The sequence below is a fragment of the Rana temporaria genome, chromosome 1 (genome assembly GCF_905171775.1).
Source record: "Rana temporaria chromosome 1, aRanTem1.1, whole genome shotgun sequence".
NCBI classification, from domain to species: Eukaryota; Metazoa; Chordata; class Amphibia; order Anura; family Ranidae; genus Rana; species Rana temporaria.
Genome location: NC_053489.1, coordinates 386,854,815 through 386,872,799, shown reverse-complemented (window position 1 = coordinate 386,872,799; position 17,985 = coordinate 386,854,815). Strand labels below are relative to the sequence as shown.

The following is a 17,985-nucleotide window of genomic DNA, read 5'->3' as shown; positions in this document are numbered from 1 at the left end:
GACTGCAGGGCACGATTTTTCAGGCGGTTTAGCAGCACTATTTTTAGCGCTAAACCGCCTTAAAAACGTGTCCGTGTGAAAGGGGCCTTAGGGTAAGATTTTTCCACCGCAATGTCGCAGTCCCGTTAAAAAATTGCTGATCCCCGCCTCTACTAGTAAAAACAATAATAAAAAAAATAGTCCCTAAATATTTCCACTTTTTTGTAGACGCTATAACTTTTTGCACAAACCAATCAATATACGCTTATTGCTATGGTTTTTTTTTGTACCAAAAATATATAGCAGAATACATTTTGATCTAAAATTATGAATACATTTGTTTTTTTATAATTTTTTGGGGATATGTATTATAGCAGAAAGTAAAAAATATATTTTTTTTTCAAAATTGTCGCTCTTTTTTTGTTTATAGTGCAAAAAAGAAAACTACAGAATAGCACCAAAAGAAAGCTCTATTTGTGAAAAAAAATAGGACATCAATTTTGTTTGGCTACAACTTTACACAACCGCACAATTGTCAGTTAAAGCGATGCAGTGCCATATTGCAAAAAATGGCCTGGTCGTTAAGGGGGTAAATCCTTCTGGGGCTAAAGTGTTTATAGGTACCATAGATGGCGTGATTTTTTTTTCTGAAATACTGGGCTGCAGGAAAGAAAATCACTTGATTCTCCTTGTCGTCTTGTAGGAGTGTTTGGGGTCATTATCATGTTGAAATACTGCCCTGCAGCCCAGTCTCCAAAGGGAAGGGATCATGCTCTACCTCAGTATGTCACAGTACATGTTGGCAATGAACTGTAGCTCCCCAGTGTCAGCAGCACTCATGCAATTAGAGGTTTAAATCAGGTGGGAGGAGGCAACACTGTGCCCAGTGATCTTTGACTTCTCCCATGTTGTTCAGGTAGATCTCCTCCTCTTTAAGGTTGCCTACCCCTGCTTTAGTATTAGATCTTCCTGGCACTAATCCGACCATTTTTGCTAGGCTTCTGTCCCCGCCCACCCACCACCTGTAGCACTTCTAGACTTTTTTCTACAGGTCTGATAGGAGGTGGCAGACCAGCAGGCGGGGACAGAAGCCGACAGAAGATGTAGAAATGCTGGGGCTACAACTGGTGGGCCAGCCGGGACAGAAGCCAACAGAAGATGCCTAGTCTAAACCCAGGCAAATCTAAACATATAGCAGTGCAGGTTTAATTTCATTATGTTCTCCTGTTTTCCGCTAAGGATAGGATCACTGTGGGTTTTATTGTTCCCATGTACTAAGAGGATTTGTCTTAATAGTTCTTAAAGTGATGTTGTGCTATTAGATAAATATGGTTGGAGGCTATTGCATCTTCCTATAGCTGACTATTAGGGCTCGTTTACACTTGCAGTTGGGGGACAGTATAAACATGTGGCTGAGCCTCATTTTTACCACCCTCGTATTGCTTAAAATGAGAAGTATAGGCACAGCTATTTTGGCTATAGTTCTCCTGATGATAATAGGAGTCCAGTTAGTTCTGTACTCTTGTGACCCATTTTCAGCCGACAGGACTAAAGCCCACTGTTGGCTGACATCACTCAGCTCGTCAAAGCCCAGGAAAGATCATGAATTTACAGTCAGTATTCACCCAGATGCCTGGGCTGGCAGCTGGCTCAGCCTCTCAGCGAGCCCCTGTGAGCCTCAGCCATTTGCTCCCTCCACAGGTCAGTGCTCCGGAGAGTGCTGGAGGGGCAGAACAGAGAGCCAGCAACTCGCAGTCACTGCTCTCTCCTCACTAAATTCTAAGAACTGAGCGACCAGCTGTCTTTGATCACTCAGCTCTCGATCTTGGAGGTAGTGGCCAATGCTAATTATTTTTTTTTTTTAAAACCTATAGTTTCTTCTCTTTTAAGCTGCAGAGGCAGCAGTTGATTATGTACAGATGCCATGGTGGCAATCATTTTATTTGCAGCTGTGGCACGAGCTATACCTCCTGACACTTTCAGCATGCACTACCATCTGCCGAATGCAACCCATTCAAGTGAATGGGGCCACACTGCAACCTCCTTACAACTGCCTGAAATGCACATAGTTGCAGTGCAATAGTTCAGTATGGGGGCTTAAACCAGGTGGTGAGGAGGAGATATATCTCCCATCAATCAAACACTTCTGAAAAGCAATCCAAATGCCGATTTTGTTTTTTAGAGCAACGGCAGCCCTTTAGCATACAGTATATACAGTAAAATCACTATGCAATACAACAAAATAAATTGGTGACCAATAGATATGTGTAATGGAAGCTGCAGTTTGGGGTGTTGCATCCACGAGTTGAATCGTCTTTAGTGCTGGGCAAGAAAGTCTTTCATTTTATTGTTCAGTGATTTTTATATGTATGTTAAAGCTTGCTGTTATCACTGTTAGGCCTCATTCATGCAGGCATACTACTGTCTGCATTCTGGTGGTGCACCTGCACCCATGTCTAATTGGGAGCTGTGGCTGCATCCATGCAGCCATTGTGTCCCAGCAGACATCAATGGGCTTGTTTGCATGGGGATGCATGGAACATCTGTACATCCCCATGCAAACACAGCCCTTGTATGAGTGTACATAGTACACCCTGTATGAATAATGCCTTTTGGCAATGTCAAGTTTAATAAACTCCTGCAAATGCGCAGGAGTGGCATAATTTAGGCTCAGCCAATGAAAATGGGTGAAGATCAGTACCTGGAAGCCAATCAGCCAAAACCTGTCAGCAGCCAGCTGGGAGATCCGGGACCTTGCAGCACTGGAGAGAAGGGGAGTATAGTTCGATTTTAAGGATTCCTGCATTGTTAGTGGATACACTTTGTTATTTTTTTACTGTGCTAGTCCGTACGCTCCACATTACTCCTGACCCTTGCTCCATGTGTTAGGCACTCATGACCTAGAGGAAAGTAGATGCAGGTTTTATTTAACCATACACCTTTAAGCCCTTCCAACTGTTACAGCAATTTGGCCTCTTCATCCACTTTATGCACAGCACATCATTACATCACTTAATGTGTCCATGGGTGCCCCAGGTCTTTCACACACCTAGTAATGCCTCTTCTGATAGGAGTGACTGCAGAGTCACTCTCATAAGACGGAGCAGGCACCTTGAAAGCTGCTGGAGGAAGGAGTTTGCCCTCTCCTCCCTCCAACAGCAGCCCACTGTGGACAGGAGAGAGAGGGCACCAGCTTAGAACACATCTCAATCTCAGTGCATTGCTGTTGGGAAGTGATGACAGACTGTCCATCCTCCTGCCTCCCCTTGTCATGTGACATATCACATGACAGGAGAGGGAAAGATGTAGCCGTCCCCTTCATTCCCAGTGGGTGACACACTGAGGTGTAAGCTGTACACATGGGGGAGGGCGCAGTTTGCCATCTTTGACCTGGGCTCTGAATGACCTTGTCCCAACACTGGTGGGCGTGTGCTACAGGCCCCCTAATCTGCAAGATGATTAGAAGTCTGATCTTCTCTCACAGTTAAGATTGTCAGCGAGACCAGGCAATGTTATCATGGGGGACAGTTATCCAGATATTGACTGGGCAGGCAGAACTGCTCATTTTTAAAGCTCATGATTTCTTAAATGCCTTGCAGGATAACTTCATGTGTCAATTGGTGTATGCCCCAGCTAGAAATAATGCATTGCTTGATCTGCTAATTTCAAATAATCAGATCTCATTACAGATGTGAAAATATGCACCATCTTAGGAAAAAGTGATCAGAGGGTAATTACATTCAGTGTAAATAACAGGAAAAGGAGGCAAGAGGGTAGCGTAAGAATACTAAATTTTAAAAGGGCCAACTTTTTTAAACTGCGTTTAATACTACTATTTAATGGGATCAAATTCTGGACAGTGAACACTGGGGAAAAATTGAAGAGCTATAAGTACATAATAAATAATGGCATTAGCCATTGTCTTCCAATAGGCAACACATTTAAAAGAGCTAAGTGATAGCTAAATCATAAAAATGCATGTAAAGGATAAAAAATTACCTTTAAAAATATAAGGCTTTGGGAACATCATCAGCATTCCAACACTACAATGAATGTCATAATGTTTGTTAACCATAGTTTAGCAGCACTTTAATTGCCTACTTTTCAAAATGGGCCCTAGCGTGTTATTCTACTGGGCTCTCCCAAGATAGCTGTTTAACTATCTGCCCTAACAGCAGATAAAATGCTTTGAGTCTCCAGCAAGAAAAGTGCTAAGGAAAACAAAATTAATCAGTATTGTTAACATGCTCCCTTAGTCTATGATGTCATTTGTTGGTTGTTTGCCCCACTTACTGGAGCCCACATGGACACTCAAGTCTGAAGGGGAAATAGAAGATGTAGCATGTGATAAATATTTTTATATTATAGACCCTTCCTATTACCTCCGACTCTGACATAGAGGTCTATTTGCAGATTTCTGTTTTGGAAAACTTACCTCCTTGCTGCACGTTTCTGCTAGATCTTTGACTCGACTGTGCAGCGCTCCTTGCCTAAGCACCTTCACAGTTCTCTGAGTTCCTGCTTGTTACTACCCGTAAAGCTTCTGCCTTACTAACCATGTATGAATCCTGGCTTTGTCTATCATTGTGCTTGTCTACTGCCTGCCATGACCTCAGCTTGTGTCTTGGATTTCTTTCTGTATCCTGCCATCTGTACTCTGTACACAAGTGGTCTCTGCATTCTCAGTTGGGTGTACCTGGGGTCGCGACCTAGTTTCAGTGTGCTGCAAGTCCATCCCCACCATCAAGAGCAATGGAAAAAGAATCAGCCAGGTAATGGAACAACTGCAATGTTTGGCACAGAGAGTTGATGTTTAACAAGAGCGGATGTTTACAGAAACTCTCCTCCTGACTGGATCAGCTGCAGGTTATGTCCACTTCCCCTCTCTCCATTCCTACCCCTGCTCCAGTTCCTGCTGCTTTGGCTTTCATTGTTCCTCCTGTCTGACTGTCCTTTTGGAACTTCAGCTGCCTCCACTGCCTCGCTTTTCTGATGATCCAAAAGCTTGTCAGGGCTTCATCAATCAGTGCTTAATTAATTTTGAGCTAGCATCCCACCATTTTCCTACTGATCATTCCAAGGTGGCGTACATGGTATCACTCTTTGCCGGTGAAGCTATGGCCTGGGCTTCGCCACTGTGGGAGCATCAAGACCCTACTATGTCTTACTGCCTTCTAGCCAGCTTTCCGTAAGACCTTCAATGTGCCTGGCAGGGCCTCATTGGCTTTTGGAGCAATTATTTGGCTTTGTTAAGGAAACAAGACTGTTGGTCAATATGCATTTCAGTTTTGTACCTTGGCCTCAAAACTAGCATGGAATAATGACTGCAACTTTTTGGCAGGGTTTAGCAGATTGTATTAAGGACAAATTATCTGGCAGAACCATACCCTGGTTGACTTGATTGACCTTAGCATCCAAACTGATGTTTGCTTTCAGGAGTGAGGTCTGGAAAGAGCTTTTCTACGTGGCCCCCTAGTGTGTATCATTTAGCACCTGTTTTTATCAAGGCTCCTGAACAACCCATCTCTGCAACTATGCCAGCATCTGAAGAACCTATGCAATTAGGACAGACACACCTCTTGCCACAAGAGTTATTACGTCACCTGACACTTAGCCAATGCCTTTTTTGTGTAACTGATGGTTACATATTAAAGTCTTGTCTGCCTGAGAAAACTCTCGGGTCTAGGTCCTTCAGAAGGAGGTGATATAGACCAGAACCAGAATTCCATCACTTTTCCTCAATTTGTCTTACCTGTTTCTGTTCATTGGGCCATGAACTCATATCAAGTAGCTGCATATATGGACTCTGGGGCAACTGGGAACTTCATTGAGCAGTCCTTGGCTGCTAAATTGGGCATTCCTTTCATTTCCTAGGTAAAGCCCCTCTTGGTATCCGCACAAGACATGTGCTGCACATGTCTTGTGCGACCCTGAAACCCTACACTCCTCTTGGTTCCCGCTTGGACAGGTTCTTTATGCCCCGCTGGATATTAAGCCTACAAGCTATCCAGACCTGCTGGCTACCACCTCCGGGACTCGCTATTGGGACCTAATCTGGAGTACATTTTGTCGCCTGACATTAACTTTTTTCTACCTATATAATTTTTGTGCACTAGCCCGAAGTTTTTTACATTCATATACTTTGATGTTTTAAACAACCTGTTACTAGCCTACCAGGCTGGCCAGGTAACAACATTGTATATGCCATATGACTACTATTTTTGATGGTTTGTTTCACACATTCCTGCAGAGATTTATCGTACTTACCGTTATGCTCCTGATGAATCGTTTTTCAACGCGAAACATGTTGAGTAAAAGCAAGTAAAAGCAACCTCCATCACTCCGCATATTCAATCCAGTTCTAAGGATCTAAAAATTAATTATTATTTTCTAAAATGATTTTATATAATTTCTGGTGCTGTGTGTTTTTTGTTTTATTAGCATACATGCACTAGTACTAACTTTTATGAAATTTCTCCTATGTATGTACTGTGATAAATATGCCGATACTGTATTATCACGTTCACAAAGTTTTGTATATCATTTCTTGTTTTGTAAATTTTCTACTTTTATCAATAAATATACCCATACCCGTATTTTTACTATATCTACCTGTACCGTCTAAAGTCCATTTCATTAGCCCAGCTTAATTCCTAGTTACAGCACGGGGATATCAATGAAATTACCATTGGAGTTTACCTTGATTCACACCCTTGCTGTGCACCTTTTCATGCATCATGTGTGTTGTCAACAGTCATGCATTTTCATGCTCTGCTATCAGTAGGCTCTATAAAATCTGTTGATACTTAAAAAAAATAACGATGCCTATCAACACATTGCACAATTAACACAACTTAAAGTAATGGCTAAACTGTGTACATGCAATGATGTGCATTATAGTGACCCTAACAGAGCTTCCGACACCAATCCTACTTGACTTCTTAGGCTGGTCTAATATCAGAGGCCCCCTCTGAGCACTCTGGGCACTGAGCGCTGTGGTTCCTTCTGCTGACCATGAAAACACTATTTATTACACAACAAGAAGTGTGAAATAGGATTGGTGCCGGAAGCTCTGCTACAGAGGGGACATTATAGCAAATAAGCTGATGAGCAGGTAGGTATAGTACTGCTTTCTTCAGCGTACCGCTGTTGTAATTTTGTTAACTCCCTGACAGGGTGACTTTAAATCATGTGCATTAAAACACAAAGGTATGAATGTACCATAAAGGTTAAATTGTAAGTGGTAATTTTTTTGCACAATTATCAAAGTTCTGGATTCCTGAATGTTTCTAAACTGTGTATCATATGTTGCTAAGTAATTTAATATATACAGATGTATGTTACTGTACCTCTAACCTTTTTTAAACATATTTTATCTAGCTGCAGAAGAGAGAGCGGTCATGCAGAGCGTATGTGCAGGTAAATTTTCTATTTCTACATTCTAACTGTCTTTTTATAGGTTCTGTCCTTGCTAAATGCTTACCCAGGCTTAAAACATATTTGCAATATGACATGTCACCTAAATGTCCACCATTTTTTTCATTGATTCATTGAACATAATTGAAGATTTACTGAAAAGCAATAGCATGGTATTAAAGCAGAGAAAACGGGAGCAAAACATAACAATACTTCATGCAATTTATTCAAACCAAACACTGCAGGGACACTACAATAGAATGTGTTCTAATTCACGTGTCTGCTGCAGGCTGCCTAAATACAAGTACAATGTTACAGTTGGATACTAAAGAAAATTATAATCTGATATAACTGCAGGTTTTCAGACTTCAAGTCAAGCAACCCAAATATTCAGTTGCCTGTGATTTGTATCCCTTTGCCTCTGTTTCACCTACCTTCATTATAGAGTCTATTAGGTGGATTCAGAAAGACTTAGGGCGGCGTATCAGTAGATACGCCGGCCTAAGTCTGAATCTGCGCCGACGCAAATTTAAGCGTATTCTGGTAACCAGATACGCTTAAATTAGGCTAAGATATGAGCGGCGTAAGTGTCTTACACCGTCGTATCTTAAAGTGTAATTTGTAGGCTGGCCGCTAGGTGGTGCTTCCATTGCGTTCGGCGTAGAATATGTAAATCACTAGATACGCGGATTCACGAACCTACGCCCGGCCGACGCAGTACAGATACGCTGTTTACGTAAGGCATTTTCAGGCGTATACCATATTTATCGCCGTATACCGCGCACTTTTTTGCCCTGGGCAAAATCGTGGGTGCGCGGTATACGCCGATACCCGCTTTCCCGCTCCGAGTTTTGAATACTGCGCCGACATATACCGAGCGCAGTACACTCGGGTATAGTCGGGCAGTCTCGGCTCCTTCCGCGCTCACGTCCTGGACGTACAGGACGTTAGCGCAAGAGTTGCCGAGCATTGCCGACAATACACGAGTGTACTGCGCTCTGTATATGTCGGCGCAGTATTCAAACTCGGCGCGGGAAACGAGTGTGGAGGACGCGAGGACGCCGCAGAAGGACGCCGGACCCGACTAAGAGGACACCCGAAGCCGCAGAAGGACGCCGCACCCGACGAAGAGGACACCCGAAGCCGCAGAAGGACGCCGGACCCGACGAAGAGGACACCCGAAGCCGCAGAAGGATGCTGGACCTGACGAGGCCGCCGATGGACGCCGTGCAAGACACCAAAACTGTAAGTACAAAACAAGTTTTTTTCCACAGGATTCGGGGCAACTTTAGGGGTGCGCGGTATACGCGCGAGCGCGTTATACCGCGATAAATACGGTAGTTATTCCATCAAATAGCTGGACTAGTAATGTTAAGTATGGCCGTCGTTCCCGCGTCGAAATTTGAACATTTTACGTTGTTTGCGTAAGTCGTCTGTGAATAGGACTGGACGTAATTTACGTCCACGTCGAAGCCAATACGTCCGTGCGGCGTACTTAGCCGCAATGCACACTGGGATATGTACACGGACGGCGCATGCGCCGTTCTTAAAAAACATCAATCACGTCAGGTCACACTTCATATACATAAAACACGCCCCCACATCCTCATTTGAATTAGGTGCGCTTACACCGGCCCCATTTACGCTACACCGCCGTAACTTAGCAGGCAAGTACTTTGTGAAGACAGTACTTGCCTTGCTAACTTACGGCAGGGTAGTGTAAATACGATACACTACGCCGCCGCAAAGATGCGGCAGGCTTTCTGAATCTAGCTATATATGTGCTTAACCACTTCCCGCCCGGCCTATAGCCGATTTACGTCCGGGAAGTGGTTTTGAAATCCTGACTGGACGTCCATGGATGTCCTGCAGGATTTCATGCCGCGCGCGCCCGGGTGGGCGCGCAGCGCGGTGATCGGTGATGCGGGGTGTCAGTCTGACACCCTGCATCTCCGATCTCGGTAAAGAGCCTCCGGCGGAGACTCTTTACCACGTGATCAGCCGTGTCCAACCACGGCTGATCACGATGTAAACAGGAAGAGCCGTTGATGGCTCTTCCTCACTCGTGTCTGACAGACGCGAGTAAAGGAGAGCCGATCGGCGGCTCTCCTGACAGGGGGGTTCCCCCCCCCTCGGATCGCCACACTGGACCACCAGGGAAGCCCACCCTGGACCACCAGGGAAGGGCAAATAAAAAAAAAAGTCTTGAAAAAAAAAAAGCTTTTAAAAAAAGAGAAAAGATGCCAATCAGTGCCCACTAATGGGCACTGACTGGCAACATGGGTAGATCAGTGCTGCCCCACAGTGTCCATCAGTGCCACCCCACAGTGTCCATCAGTGCCACCCCACAGTGCCCATCCATGCCCAGTGCCCACCTATCAGTGCCCATCTGTGCCACCCATAAGTATCCATCAGTGCCGCCCATGAGTGCCCATCTGTGCCGCCCATGAGTGCCCATCAGTGCCGCCCATGAGTGCCCATCAGTGCCGCCCATGAGTGCCCATCAGTGCCGCTCATGTGTGCCCATCAGTGCCGCCTATGTGTGCCCATCAGTGCCGCCTATGTGTGCCCATCAGTGCCGCATACCAGCGCCGCCAATCAGTGCCACCTCATCTGTGCCCATCAGTACTACCTCATCGGTGCCCATCAGTGCCGCCATATCAGTGCCCGTAATTGAAAGAGAAAACGTACTTATTTACAAAAAAATTAACAGAAAAAAATAAAAACGTGATTTTTTTCAAAATTTTCAGTCTTTTTTTAGTTGTTGCGCAAAAAAAAAAATCGCAGAGGTGATCAAATACCACCAAAAGAAAGCTCTATTTGTGGGGAAAAAAGGACGCCAATTTTGTTTGGGAGCCATGTCGCACGACCGCGCAATTGCCATTCAAAGTACGACAGTGCTGAAAGCTGAAAATTGGCTTGGGCGGGAAGGTGCGTAAGTGCCTGGTATGGAAGTGGTTAATTAGTCTGTTTAGTTACTACCTGCTGCCTTAAGTACTCAGGAGTTTTTAAGGTTTGTAGGAAACCAGCCTTAAGATCTTTTTCCTTTCAATAGCATTTGAAAGTTCCATTATTATTGGGGAGACCACCCTATGATCACCTATGACAGTAGGAGGGGTGGTGAAGATTTCCATGTAGTACATATGATTCACAGCATAAACAGTGTGGAGTGAGGAAATAGTCCCTAGTAATTGGACACTGTATTCTAAAACAGGAGCTACTGGACTGAGTAGGCTGAAGATGGGCTGCTCAGTAGGTACAGTATTCCCAATGATTTTAATAGTAGTTTTTTTGAGATTATGGTATTTCATAATAATAATAATATACTATAGGTACTATTAATGGTTTTATGCAAATATACAGAGAAAAGTACTAGGTTAGCATTGTGGATTATCTTATTTGTATATCGTACAAATACATATTTGAGCATAATATAGAATAAACCCATGTAGCACTCTTCTTGCTGATTCCTTAAAAAAAAAAACTCTCCTTTTAAGAACTCTGTAGTAATAAGCAAACCTATATACATAGGTATATATATATATATATATATATATATATATATATATATATATATATATATATATATATATATATATACATAATCCTATATACATTTAGTGCTGCTTCTCTGATGCACCAATTGGCCCCTGAATTTACTTTATCAGACAATATTCATCTTCTTCAATGCACGTTTCACAAATTGATAAATTAAAGTTATATTAAAGTCTTTTTTTTGGGGGGTAAAAACAACAAAGATGGTATACTTACCTCCTCCTATATTCAGGTGTCCCCCCCCCTGCTCCTGGCCCCTCCCTCCTGCCCCCACAGCAAGCAGCTTGCTATCCATTCAGGCATGGAGCCCCACCCCTCTCTCTTCTCATTGGTGCTTCAGCGCCTCCATCTTTCCCATCACTCTTTTCTGGGTTCTGCATCATTCCTCTTCAGCTATTGGACAGCACATGAGCCACAAACAATGTACACTAATTATAAATTTGCTATGAGAGAGGAGAAAGGATTTTTTTTCAGCAGTAGCATCGCTTAACAATGTTCAAAAAACAAACCGTTCCACTTTCACACACACCATTTGTGTTTGGCTGTACTGGGCAGCCTGGCCCAGTACTGTCCCTATACAAAACAACTTGCTTTGTTTGCTGTATACTCAGGTCATATCACTGTGTTGCAATGGTGTGAGCTGCAAAGAAGAACTGCATGCAATACTTTTTTCAGCATGATGAGTTGTGACCTACACTCAGAGCCACTGATAGAAATCATGGGGCCTTGTACAACCTACCTGATGAGGCCCCCTTAAGCTCCACCCCTGGCCCCTCCACAGACCCCGCCTTAAAGCAAAGTGCATTTTCAGCATGGGTGGCACTGTCTGCAGCACATTACGGCATTGGCGGCATGAGTGGCACCATCTTTGCAGGCAGCACAAGCGTTATGGGCCATAACACATGTGCTGCCTACTGAGACAATGCCACCCATGCCGCCAATGCTGTAATGTGCTGCAGACAGTGCCACCCATGACGCTAATGCCATAACGCATGTGCTGCCTGCTGACTGTGCCACCCATGCCTCCAATGCCATATTGTGCTGCAGACAGTGCCACCCATGCTGCCAATGGCATAATGTCATTGGCAGCATAGGTGGCGCCGTCTCTGCAGGCAACACATGCATAAGCTTCATGGGTGGCACTATTTGCAGCACATTACTTTTTTTTTATACATTTTTTATTTTTCATACGTTTTTCAATTTTTGGTCAGAAAATTATACATATTCTTAATTCCACATTTGTATTACATCCTATACATTGTATACATTCTATTGCTGCTTAACTTATTATATAACTCCTCTTTCCCTTTTTTCTGCAACCACCCCCCCCCCAAAAAAAAAGGGAGCCCCCATCCTCTAACCATGCCCTGATTCCCTCCCCCTCGCCACTGACCGCCGCATTCCCTCATTCATCAACTCTTGTCTCTTCCCTATACGTCATGTAGGGGGCCCATGTCTTACGGTACCTCCCATCTTGATCCTTCATTGTCAGAGTGAGATTCTCCATTTGTTGAATTTCTGAAATTCTCGCAATCCATTGCGCTCTTGATGGGGGGCTTTCACATTTCCACAAGACAGGGATACACACCCTCGCTGCCACCAACAGATGTCTCAATAGGGATTTTTTATATTTTTCCGCTGAGATAGGGATATCAAATAATAGAAATGCAGCTGGGTTTTCTCACAACCGCACTCCTTTTATTAGTTCAATAGTTTCAGCTACCATTCTCCAAAATTCTTTAATTTTCAAACATTCCCAAAAAATGTGCAATATAGTTCCTTCTGCTTCCTTACATCTCCAACAAAGTTCCGATATTTGGGGGAATATCCGATGTAGTTTCATTGGTGTACTATACCATCTAGTGAGGATTTTGTATTCCCCTTCTTGGTATCTGCTCGCCACTGATGCTTTTTGATTATATGTCAGGATCCTATTTATCTGTTCCTGGGAGAATATTACACCCAGGTCTCTCTCCCATTCCCGTAGGAAAGTGAGTTCCTGTGGGGCTTCCAACTCAGTTAATTTAGCGTAGAAATATGACAACTAATGTTTTAATGATTCCCCCTTCAGGCATAACTCCTCGAACCCCGTTAGTAGTCTGATTTCCGCAAATGTACTTGACTTACTTCTGATAAATGCATCTAATTGCATCTTTCTTAGGAAGTCTAGTTTTGGTACTATCTATCTCATTTTTAGTCATTAGATAATTGTTTTTAGAGAAATTAACAATTCTACTAATCCCTCTTTAACGTCTTTGAGGCCTGGCTGGAATGCCGGTGTGCCTAAGATCAGAGTCATTGGGCTAGGATATTTTGAGATATTTGTTTTTTTAAATACATTTTTTTTAAATACCTGCAGCACATTACGGCATTGGCGGCATGGGTGGCACTGTCTCAGTAGGCAACACATGCGTTATGGCCTATAACGCATGTGCTACCTGCAGACAGCGCAATCCATGCCGACAATGTCATAATGTATAGATGCTGCTGCAGTAGTAGTTGATCTTGAGTCTCCCTCCCCAAGCAAGCACACACCTGTGACCTGTGTAATTGTTAGCTGGGCCCCAGGAGTCAGTTCCTCCCTGATCCTGCTGCTGCCTGGACAGATGAGATACCAGATGGTTCTTTATTTTTCTTCTGCCGCCGCCGCTCGCTTCACTGCTTCTTCTCTCACGTGGAGAAAGTGATATCACTCCACGGCGCCAGGGAAGGCACTATAGAGGACGCGCTGGCCGGTACTTGAGCCAGCATGAGGAGTGGGCGCCGAAGAGGCATTCTTTTGCGCCCAAAATAGAAGAAATAGTCCCTCCTTCTGCCGCCACCTACAAGAAAACTGCAGTCTGCAGTTAGCTATTAGAAAAAGAAAAAACATAAGGGGGGGGGGGTGTGACTCAGAGTCAGACGGACTATGATCGGTCATGGCTGGAGGATTTTTTTTTTAACATTAATTAGTACAAACACCACTGTTTCCTTAACCTCCTTTTCCAAAACAAACTCCCCCAGCAGGAATCCTCACGCTCCTCCTTCCCCCAAACAGAGGTCCCATGCCTCTCCACCTACCAGACCTCAGATTTAGCGTGGCACAGAGGCAGGAAAAACCTCTGCCTCCCTGGTCTCCTTTCAGCTGTGTCTGAGTTCCTTTGACGGTGCACTGTTAGTTGCCTGTGTCTGTGTGCATCTATTTCAAGCATCGGGACCTCGCAAGAGATGGTGGGTAGGTGTCTGGAGCTAGAGAGCTTCATGGCTCCCTGTACCTTTTATCAGCAGCCCTTTGGCTGACAGAACATTCTGCTGCACTGTTGCTGAGGCTGAGAAGCGCGGCAGCAGGGACATTGACTGGGCATTTTGGTAGGATGCCCTGACACCTTACATCCCTGATGTATCTTCAAACCTAGACAGGCCTAAGTACATACTTCCAGGGTATACTAATCACATGCTTTTAGAGGAGCAAGGAGAGGAAAGACCTAGAAAATGAGCTCCAATGGTACTCAAATGTCCTTAAGTACTACCAGCAACTGTCTAGGCTATGTTTTTTTCTGTCACTATATATGGATGTAAAATCTGGACAATGAAGCAAGACAGTAAAAGTCAAATGATGCCTTTGAACGTTGGTATTCTACAAACACCATACACAATTCTAGCCGCGGCGTTTGGTATGAATCCTGAGGGGGAACTCCACGCCAAATTTTAAATAAAAAAACGGCATGGGTCCCCCCCCCAGGGGAATACCAGGCCCTTAGGTCTGGTATGGATTGTAAGGAGAACCCCCCTACGCCGAAAAACTGGCGTGGGGGTCCCCCCACAATCCATACCAGACCCGTATCCAAAGCACGCTGCCCGGCCGGTCAGGAAAGGAGTGGGGACGAGCGCCCCCCCCCCTCCTGAGCCGTACCAGGCCGCATGCCCTCAACATGGGGGGATGGGTGCTCTGGGGCAGGGGGGCGCACTGCGGCCCCCCCCCACCCCAGAGCACCCTGTCCCCATGTTGATAAGGACAGGGCCTCTTCCCGACAACCCTGGCCGTTGGTTGTCAGGGTCTGCGGGCGGGAGGCTTATCGGAATCTGGGAGCCCCCTTTAATAGGATACCAGCCCCCCACCCTAGGTGAATGAATATGGGGTACATCGTACCCCTACCCATTCACCTGGAGGCAAAGTGTAAAAGAAACTAAACACACGACACAGGGTTTTTAAAGTAATTTATTAGTCAGCTCCGGGGGGCCCCCCTCTCTTCTTTAGCTCTTTTACCAGGGGGGCCTTCTTCTTCGGCGAGGGGGGGGTGTCGGTCTTCACCGCCGTCTGGTTCTCTTCCGCTATCCGGGGGTCTTCTCCGCTCTCCGGGGGTCTTCTTCCATCTTCTCCGCTCTCCGATGTCATCTCGGTGCTCCCCAGTTCTTCTCCCGCTCGCTCTCCGGTGCCTTGTTCTTCATCTTCTATCTTCGTGTTAGCTCAATCACTAGCGGCGGCCAGCCCACTCTTCTTCTGCCTTCTTCTCTTCTCTTCTTCCGATGTTGACATCGCTGTAATGGCAAACTGTCTTGAAATTCAGTCAGTGGGAAGCTGTCGAGTGGAAGAACTCGGGATTTCCCCCAGTTGATTTTTAGCCCGGAAAAAGTCCCAAACCGTTCAATTGTCTGGAGAGCCTTGTGTAGTGAGGAGCCCGAGTCCGCCAGGTATAACAGTGTGTTGTCTGCATACATGCTAATCTTTTCAGTCAGAGTGCCAGAACTCAGTCCCCTGATCTCCGGGTTAGCTCGGATGGATATGGCCAAGGGCTCCGCGGCCAGGGCATACAGCAGTGGTGAAAGAGGGCAGCCCTGTCTCGTGCCTCTACTGAGGTCAAACAGTCGAGACGGCCAGCCATTAGCCACCACCCTGGCCACGGGTGCCCGATACAGCAGTTGGACCCACCTGATGAACCGTGGTCCAAAGCCATATCCCTCCAAGCAGCTCCAGAGATATCCCCACTCCACCGAATCAAACGCCTTTGCTGTGTCTAACGTCACCACCACCCGTGACCCAACTTCTGCATGTGTAGCTTGGAGGTTGATTTATAGTTTCCGTAGATTAAAAGAGGTGTTGCGGCCCGGCATTAAACCCGCCTGATCCGCATGTATAAGGGACAGAATGACTTGGTTTAATCTGAGGGACAGCACCTTGGCTAGTATTTTTATATCCACTTGCAGAAGAGAAATGGGATGATAGGATTCGGGGTAGCCCGGATTCTTCCCAGGTTTGGGGATAAGAACTATCATCGCCTCCCGCATAGAGAGGGGCAGAGTAAAGGTTTCAAATAGGTGATTAAATAATGCAAGCAGCTTGGGAGTTAGTAGTTCACTAAATTGGGAGTAAAACTCAACAGGGAGACCGTCAGAGCCCGGGGATTTAGATCTAGCGAAACTGGCAATCGCAGCATCTATTTCTTTTGTGGTAAGGGGTGCCTCAAGCGAGTATACCTGATCCTTCGTCAGTTGGGGGAAGGTGATACTGTGGAGAAAAGCAGTCTGCAAGTCCGTCGGGTCAGTCACTGTCGTTTTATATAAGTCTGCGAAAAAATCTCTGAACTCAGTGGTTACGCTACGTGGGTCCGTGACCCGTCTACCCCCCGGCACATGGAGGGTAATGACAACGGGGGGTCTATCTTCGCAATGCACTAGGTAAGCTAGGAGCTTGCCTGCCTTTTCTCCGTATTTAAAGAGTTTCTGTTTAGTAAAGAAGAGCTTTTGGCGAGCCTTCGTGTACTGTAGCTGGGTTACCACCCTAGTTTGCATTTTAAGCTGAATTGCTGTTGCCGGGGTGGGATTGGCAGCATATTCTCGTTCAGTAGACCAGACCAGCTCCGACACCGCCCTGTCAAACGCACCAGCGGAGTCCGTCTTGATTTTATTTATGTGTGAGATCAGGGTATTACGGGCGTATATTTTGAATGAGTCCCAGATTGCAGCTATAGAGGCCGTGTGATCGTTGTCCAAAAAATACTGCCTCCGTTGGGCGATGAGCTCATCATCCTCCGGAAACAGTGAGAGCCAAAACGGATTCAGTTTCCAAGGCCTCTGCGGTTTGTCAATACGGACACTGAGGGTTTTCCAATATAGACTGTGGTCCGACAGTAACCTGGGGCAAAACGCAGTTTCCAGGATCCGTGGTGCCAGGTTGTGGGACACAAGAATAAAATCTATTCGGGACATAGAGTTGTATGTAGAGGAGAAGCAGGAGTATGCTCGAGTATGCGGGAAGTTGTGTCTCCAAGGCGAAATGTGGATATGAGTCTAGAGAATCAGTGCTAATGCCCGATATCTGTGCCGTTTGCAGTCTATCGAGGGACGGGCATAGTGTAGTATTGAAATCGCCCAACCATATTGCCGGTACTGTGGGGTTACGGGACATGAAGGCAAAGCCCTCCAGAACCACAGTGGCGCTAAAGGGAGGAGGTATGTAAAAAGCCATGAGAAGAAACTGTTCACCATATAACTTAGCATGAAGAAATACATACCGGCCGTTAGGGTCAGTGATGAGGTCACACAGTTCAAAATGTACAGATTTGGCAATTAATACAGAAACACCCCTGGCGTGAGTCCTGTGGGTGGAGTGATATGCCCACCCAACTCATGGGCGGCGGAGGGCCATTTTTGAAGTCTGCCCTCAACGTGCGTCACAACCAGCACCACCACATCCGCACGTTGCTTTTTGATGAATGCAAGGGCTGCCGAGCGTTTAATTTTCTCGCGCAGGCCCCTCACATTCCATGTAAGGAATTTTATAGCTGCCATCGTTACAAGGGACATAACCTCGCCTTAGTAAAACATAAATCCCAAGGCCCAGTGAAAAATGATGCATGTAACATGACTGAAACATATACACAATCCCCCACAATCGTCTCCTGATACACTGTATGCACACTTAAAAGTTGTAAAAATAACTGTTCAACACTCCCCCCCCCTCCCCGCCTTACACCCACCCCAACTTGTGTAGGCATGATCCCTTAACAACTCTGGACTGCCATCTGGGAAAAACAGTAGCTTTACATGTAAGAAGCA

General features: G+C 45.5%; 1 protein-coding gene across 18 annotated transcripts in view; it reads left to right on the top strand.

The window, feature by feature from the left end:
• The window catches only part of ADGRL3 (adhesion G protein-coupled receptor L3), a 1,059,382-nt gene that overhangs the window by 512,334 nt on the left and 529,063 nt on the right, over nt 1–17,985 (top strand). For all 18 annotated transcript variants that reach the window (XM_040322560.1, XM_040322545.1, XM_040322548.1 and 15 more), the window contains one exon: nt 7,360–7,398. In XM_040322560.1, the coding sequence (XP_040178494.1) occupies nt 7,360–7,398 (39 nt within the window). The remainder of the gene's footprint in view (nt 1–7,359; nt 7,399–17,985) is intronic.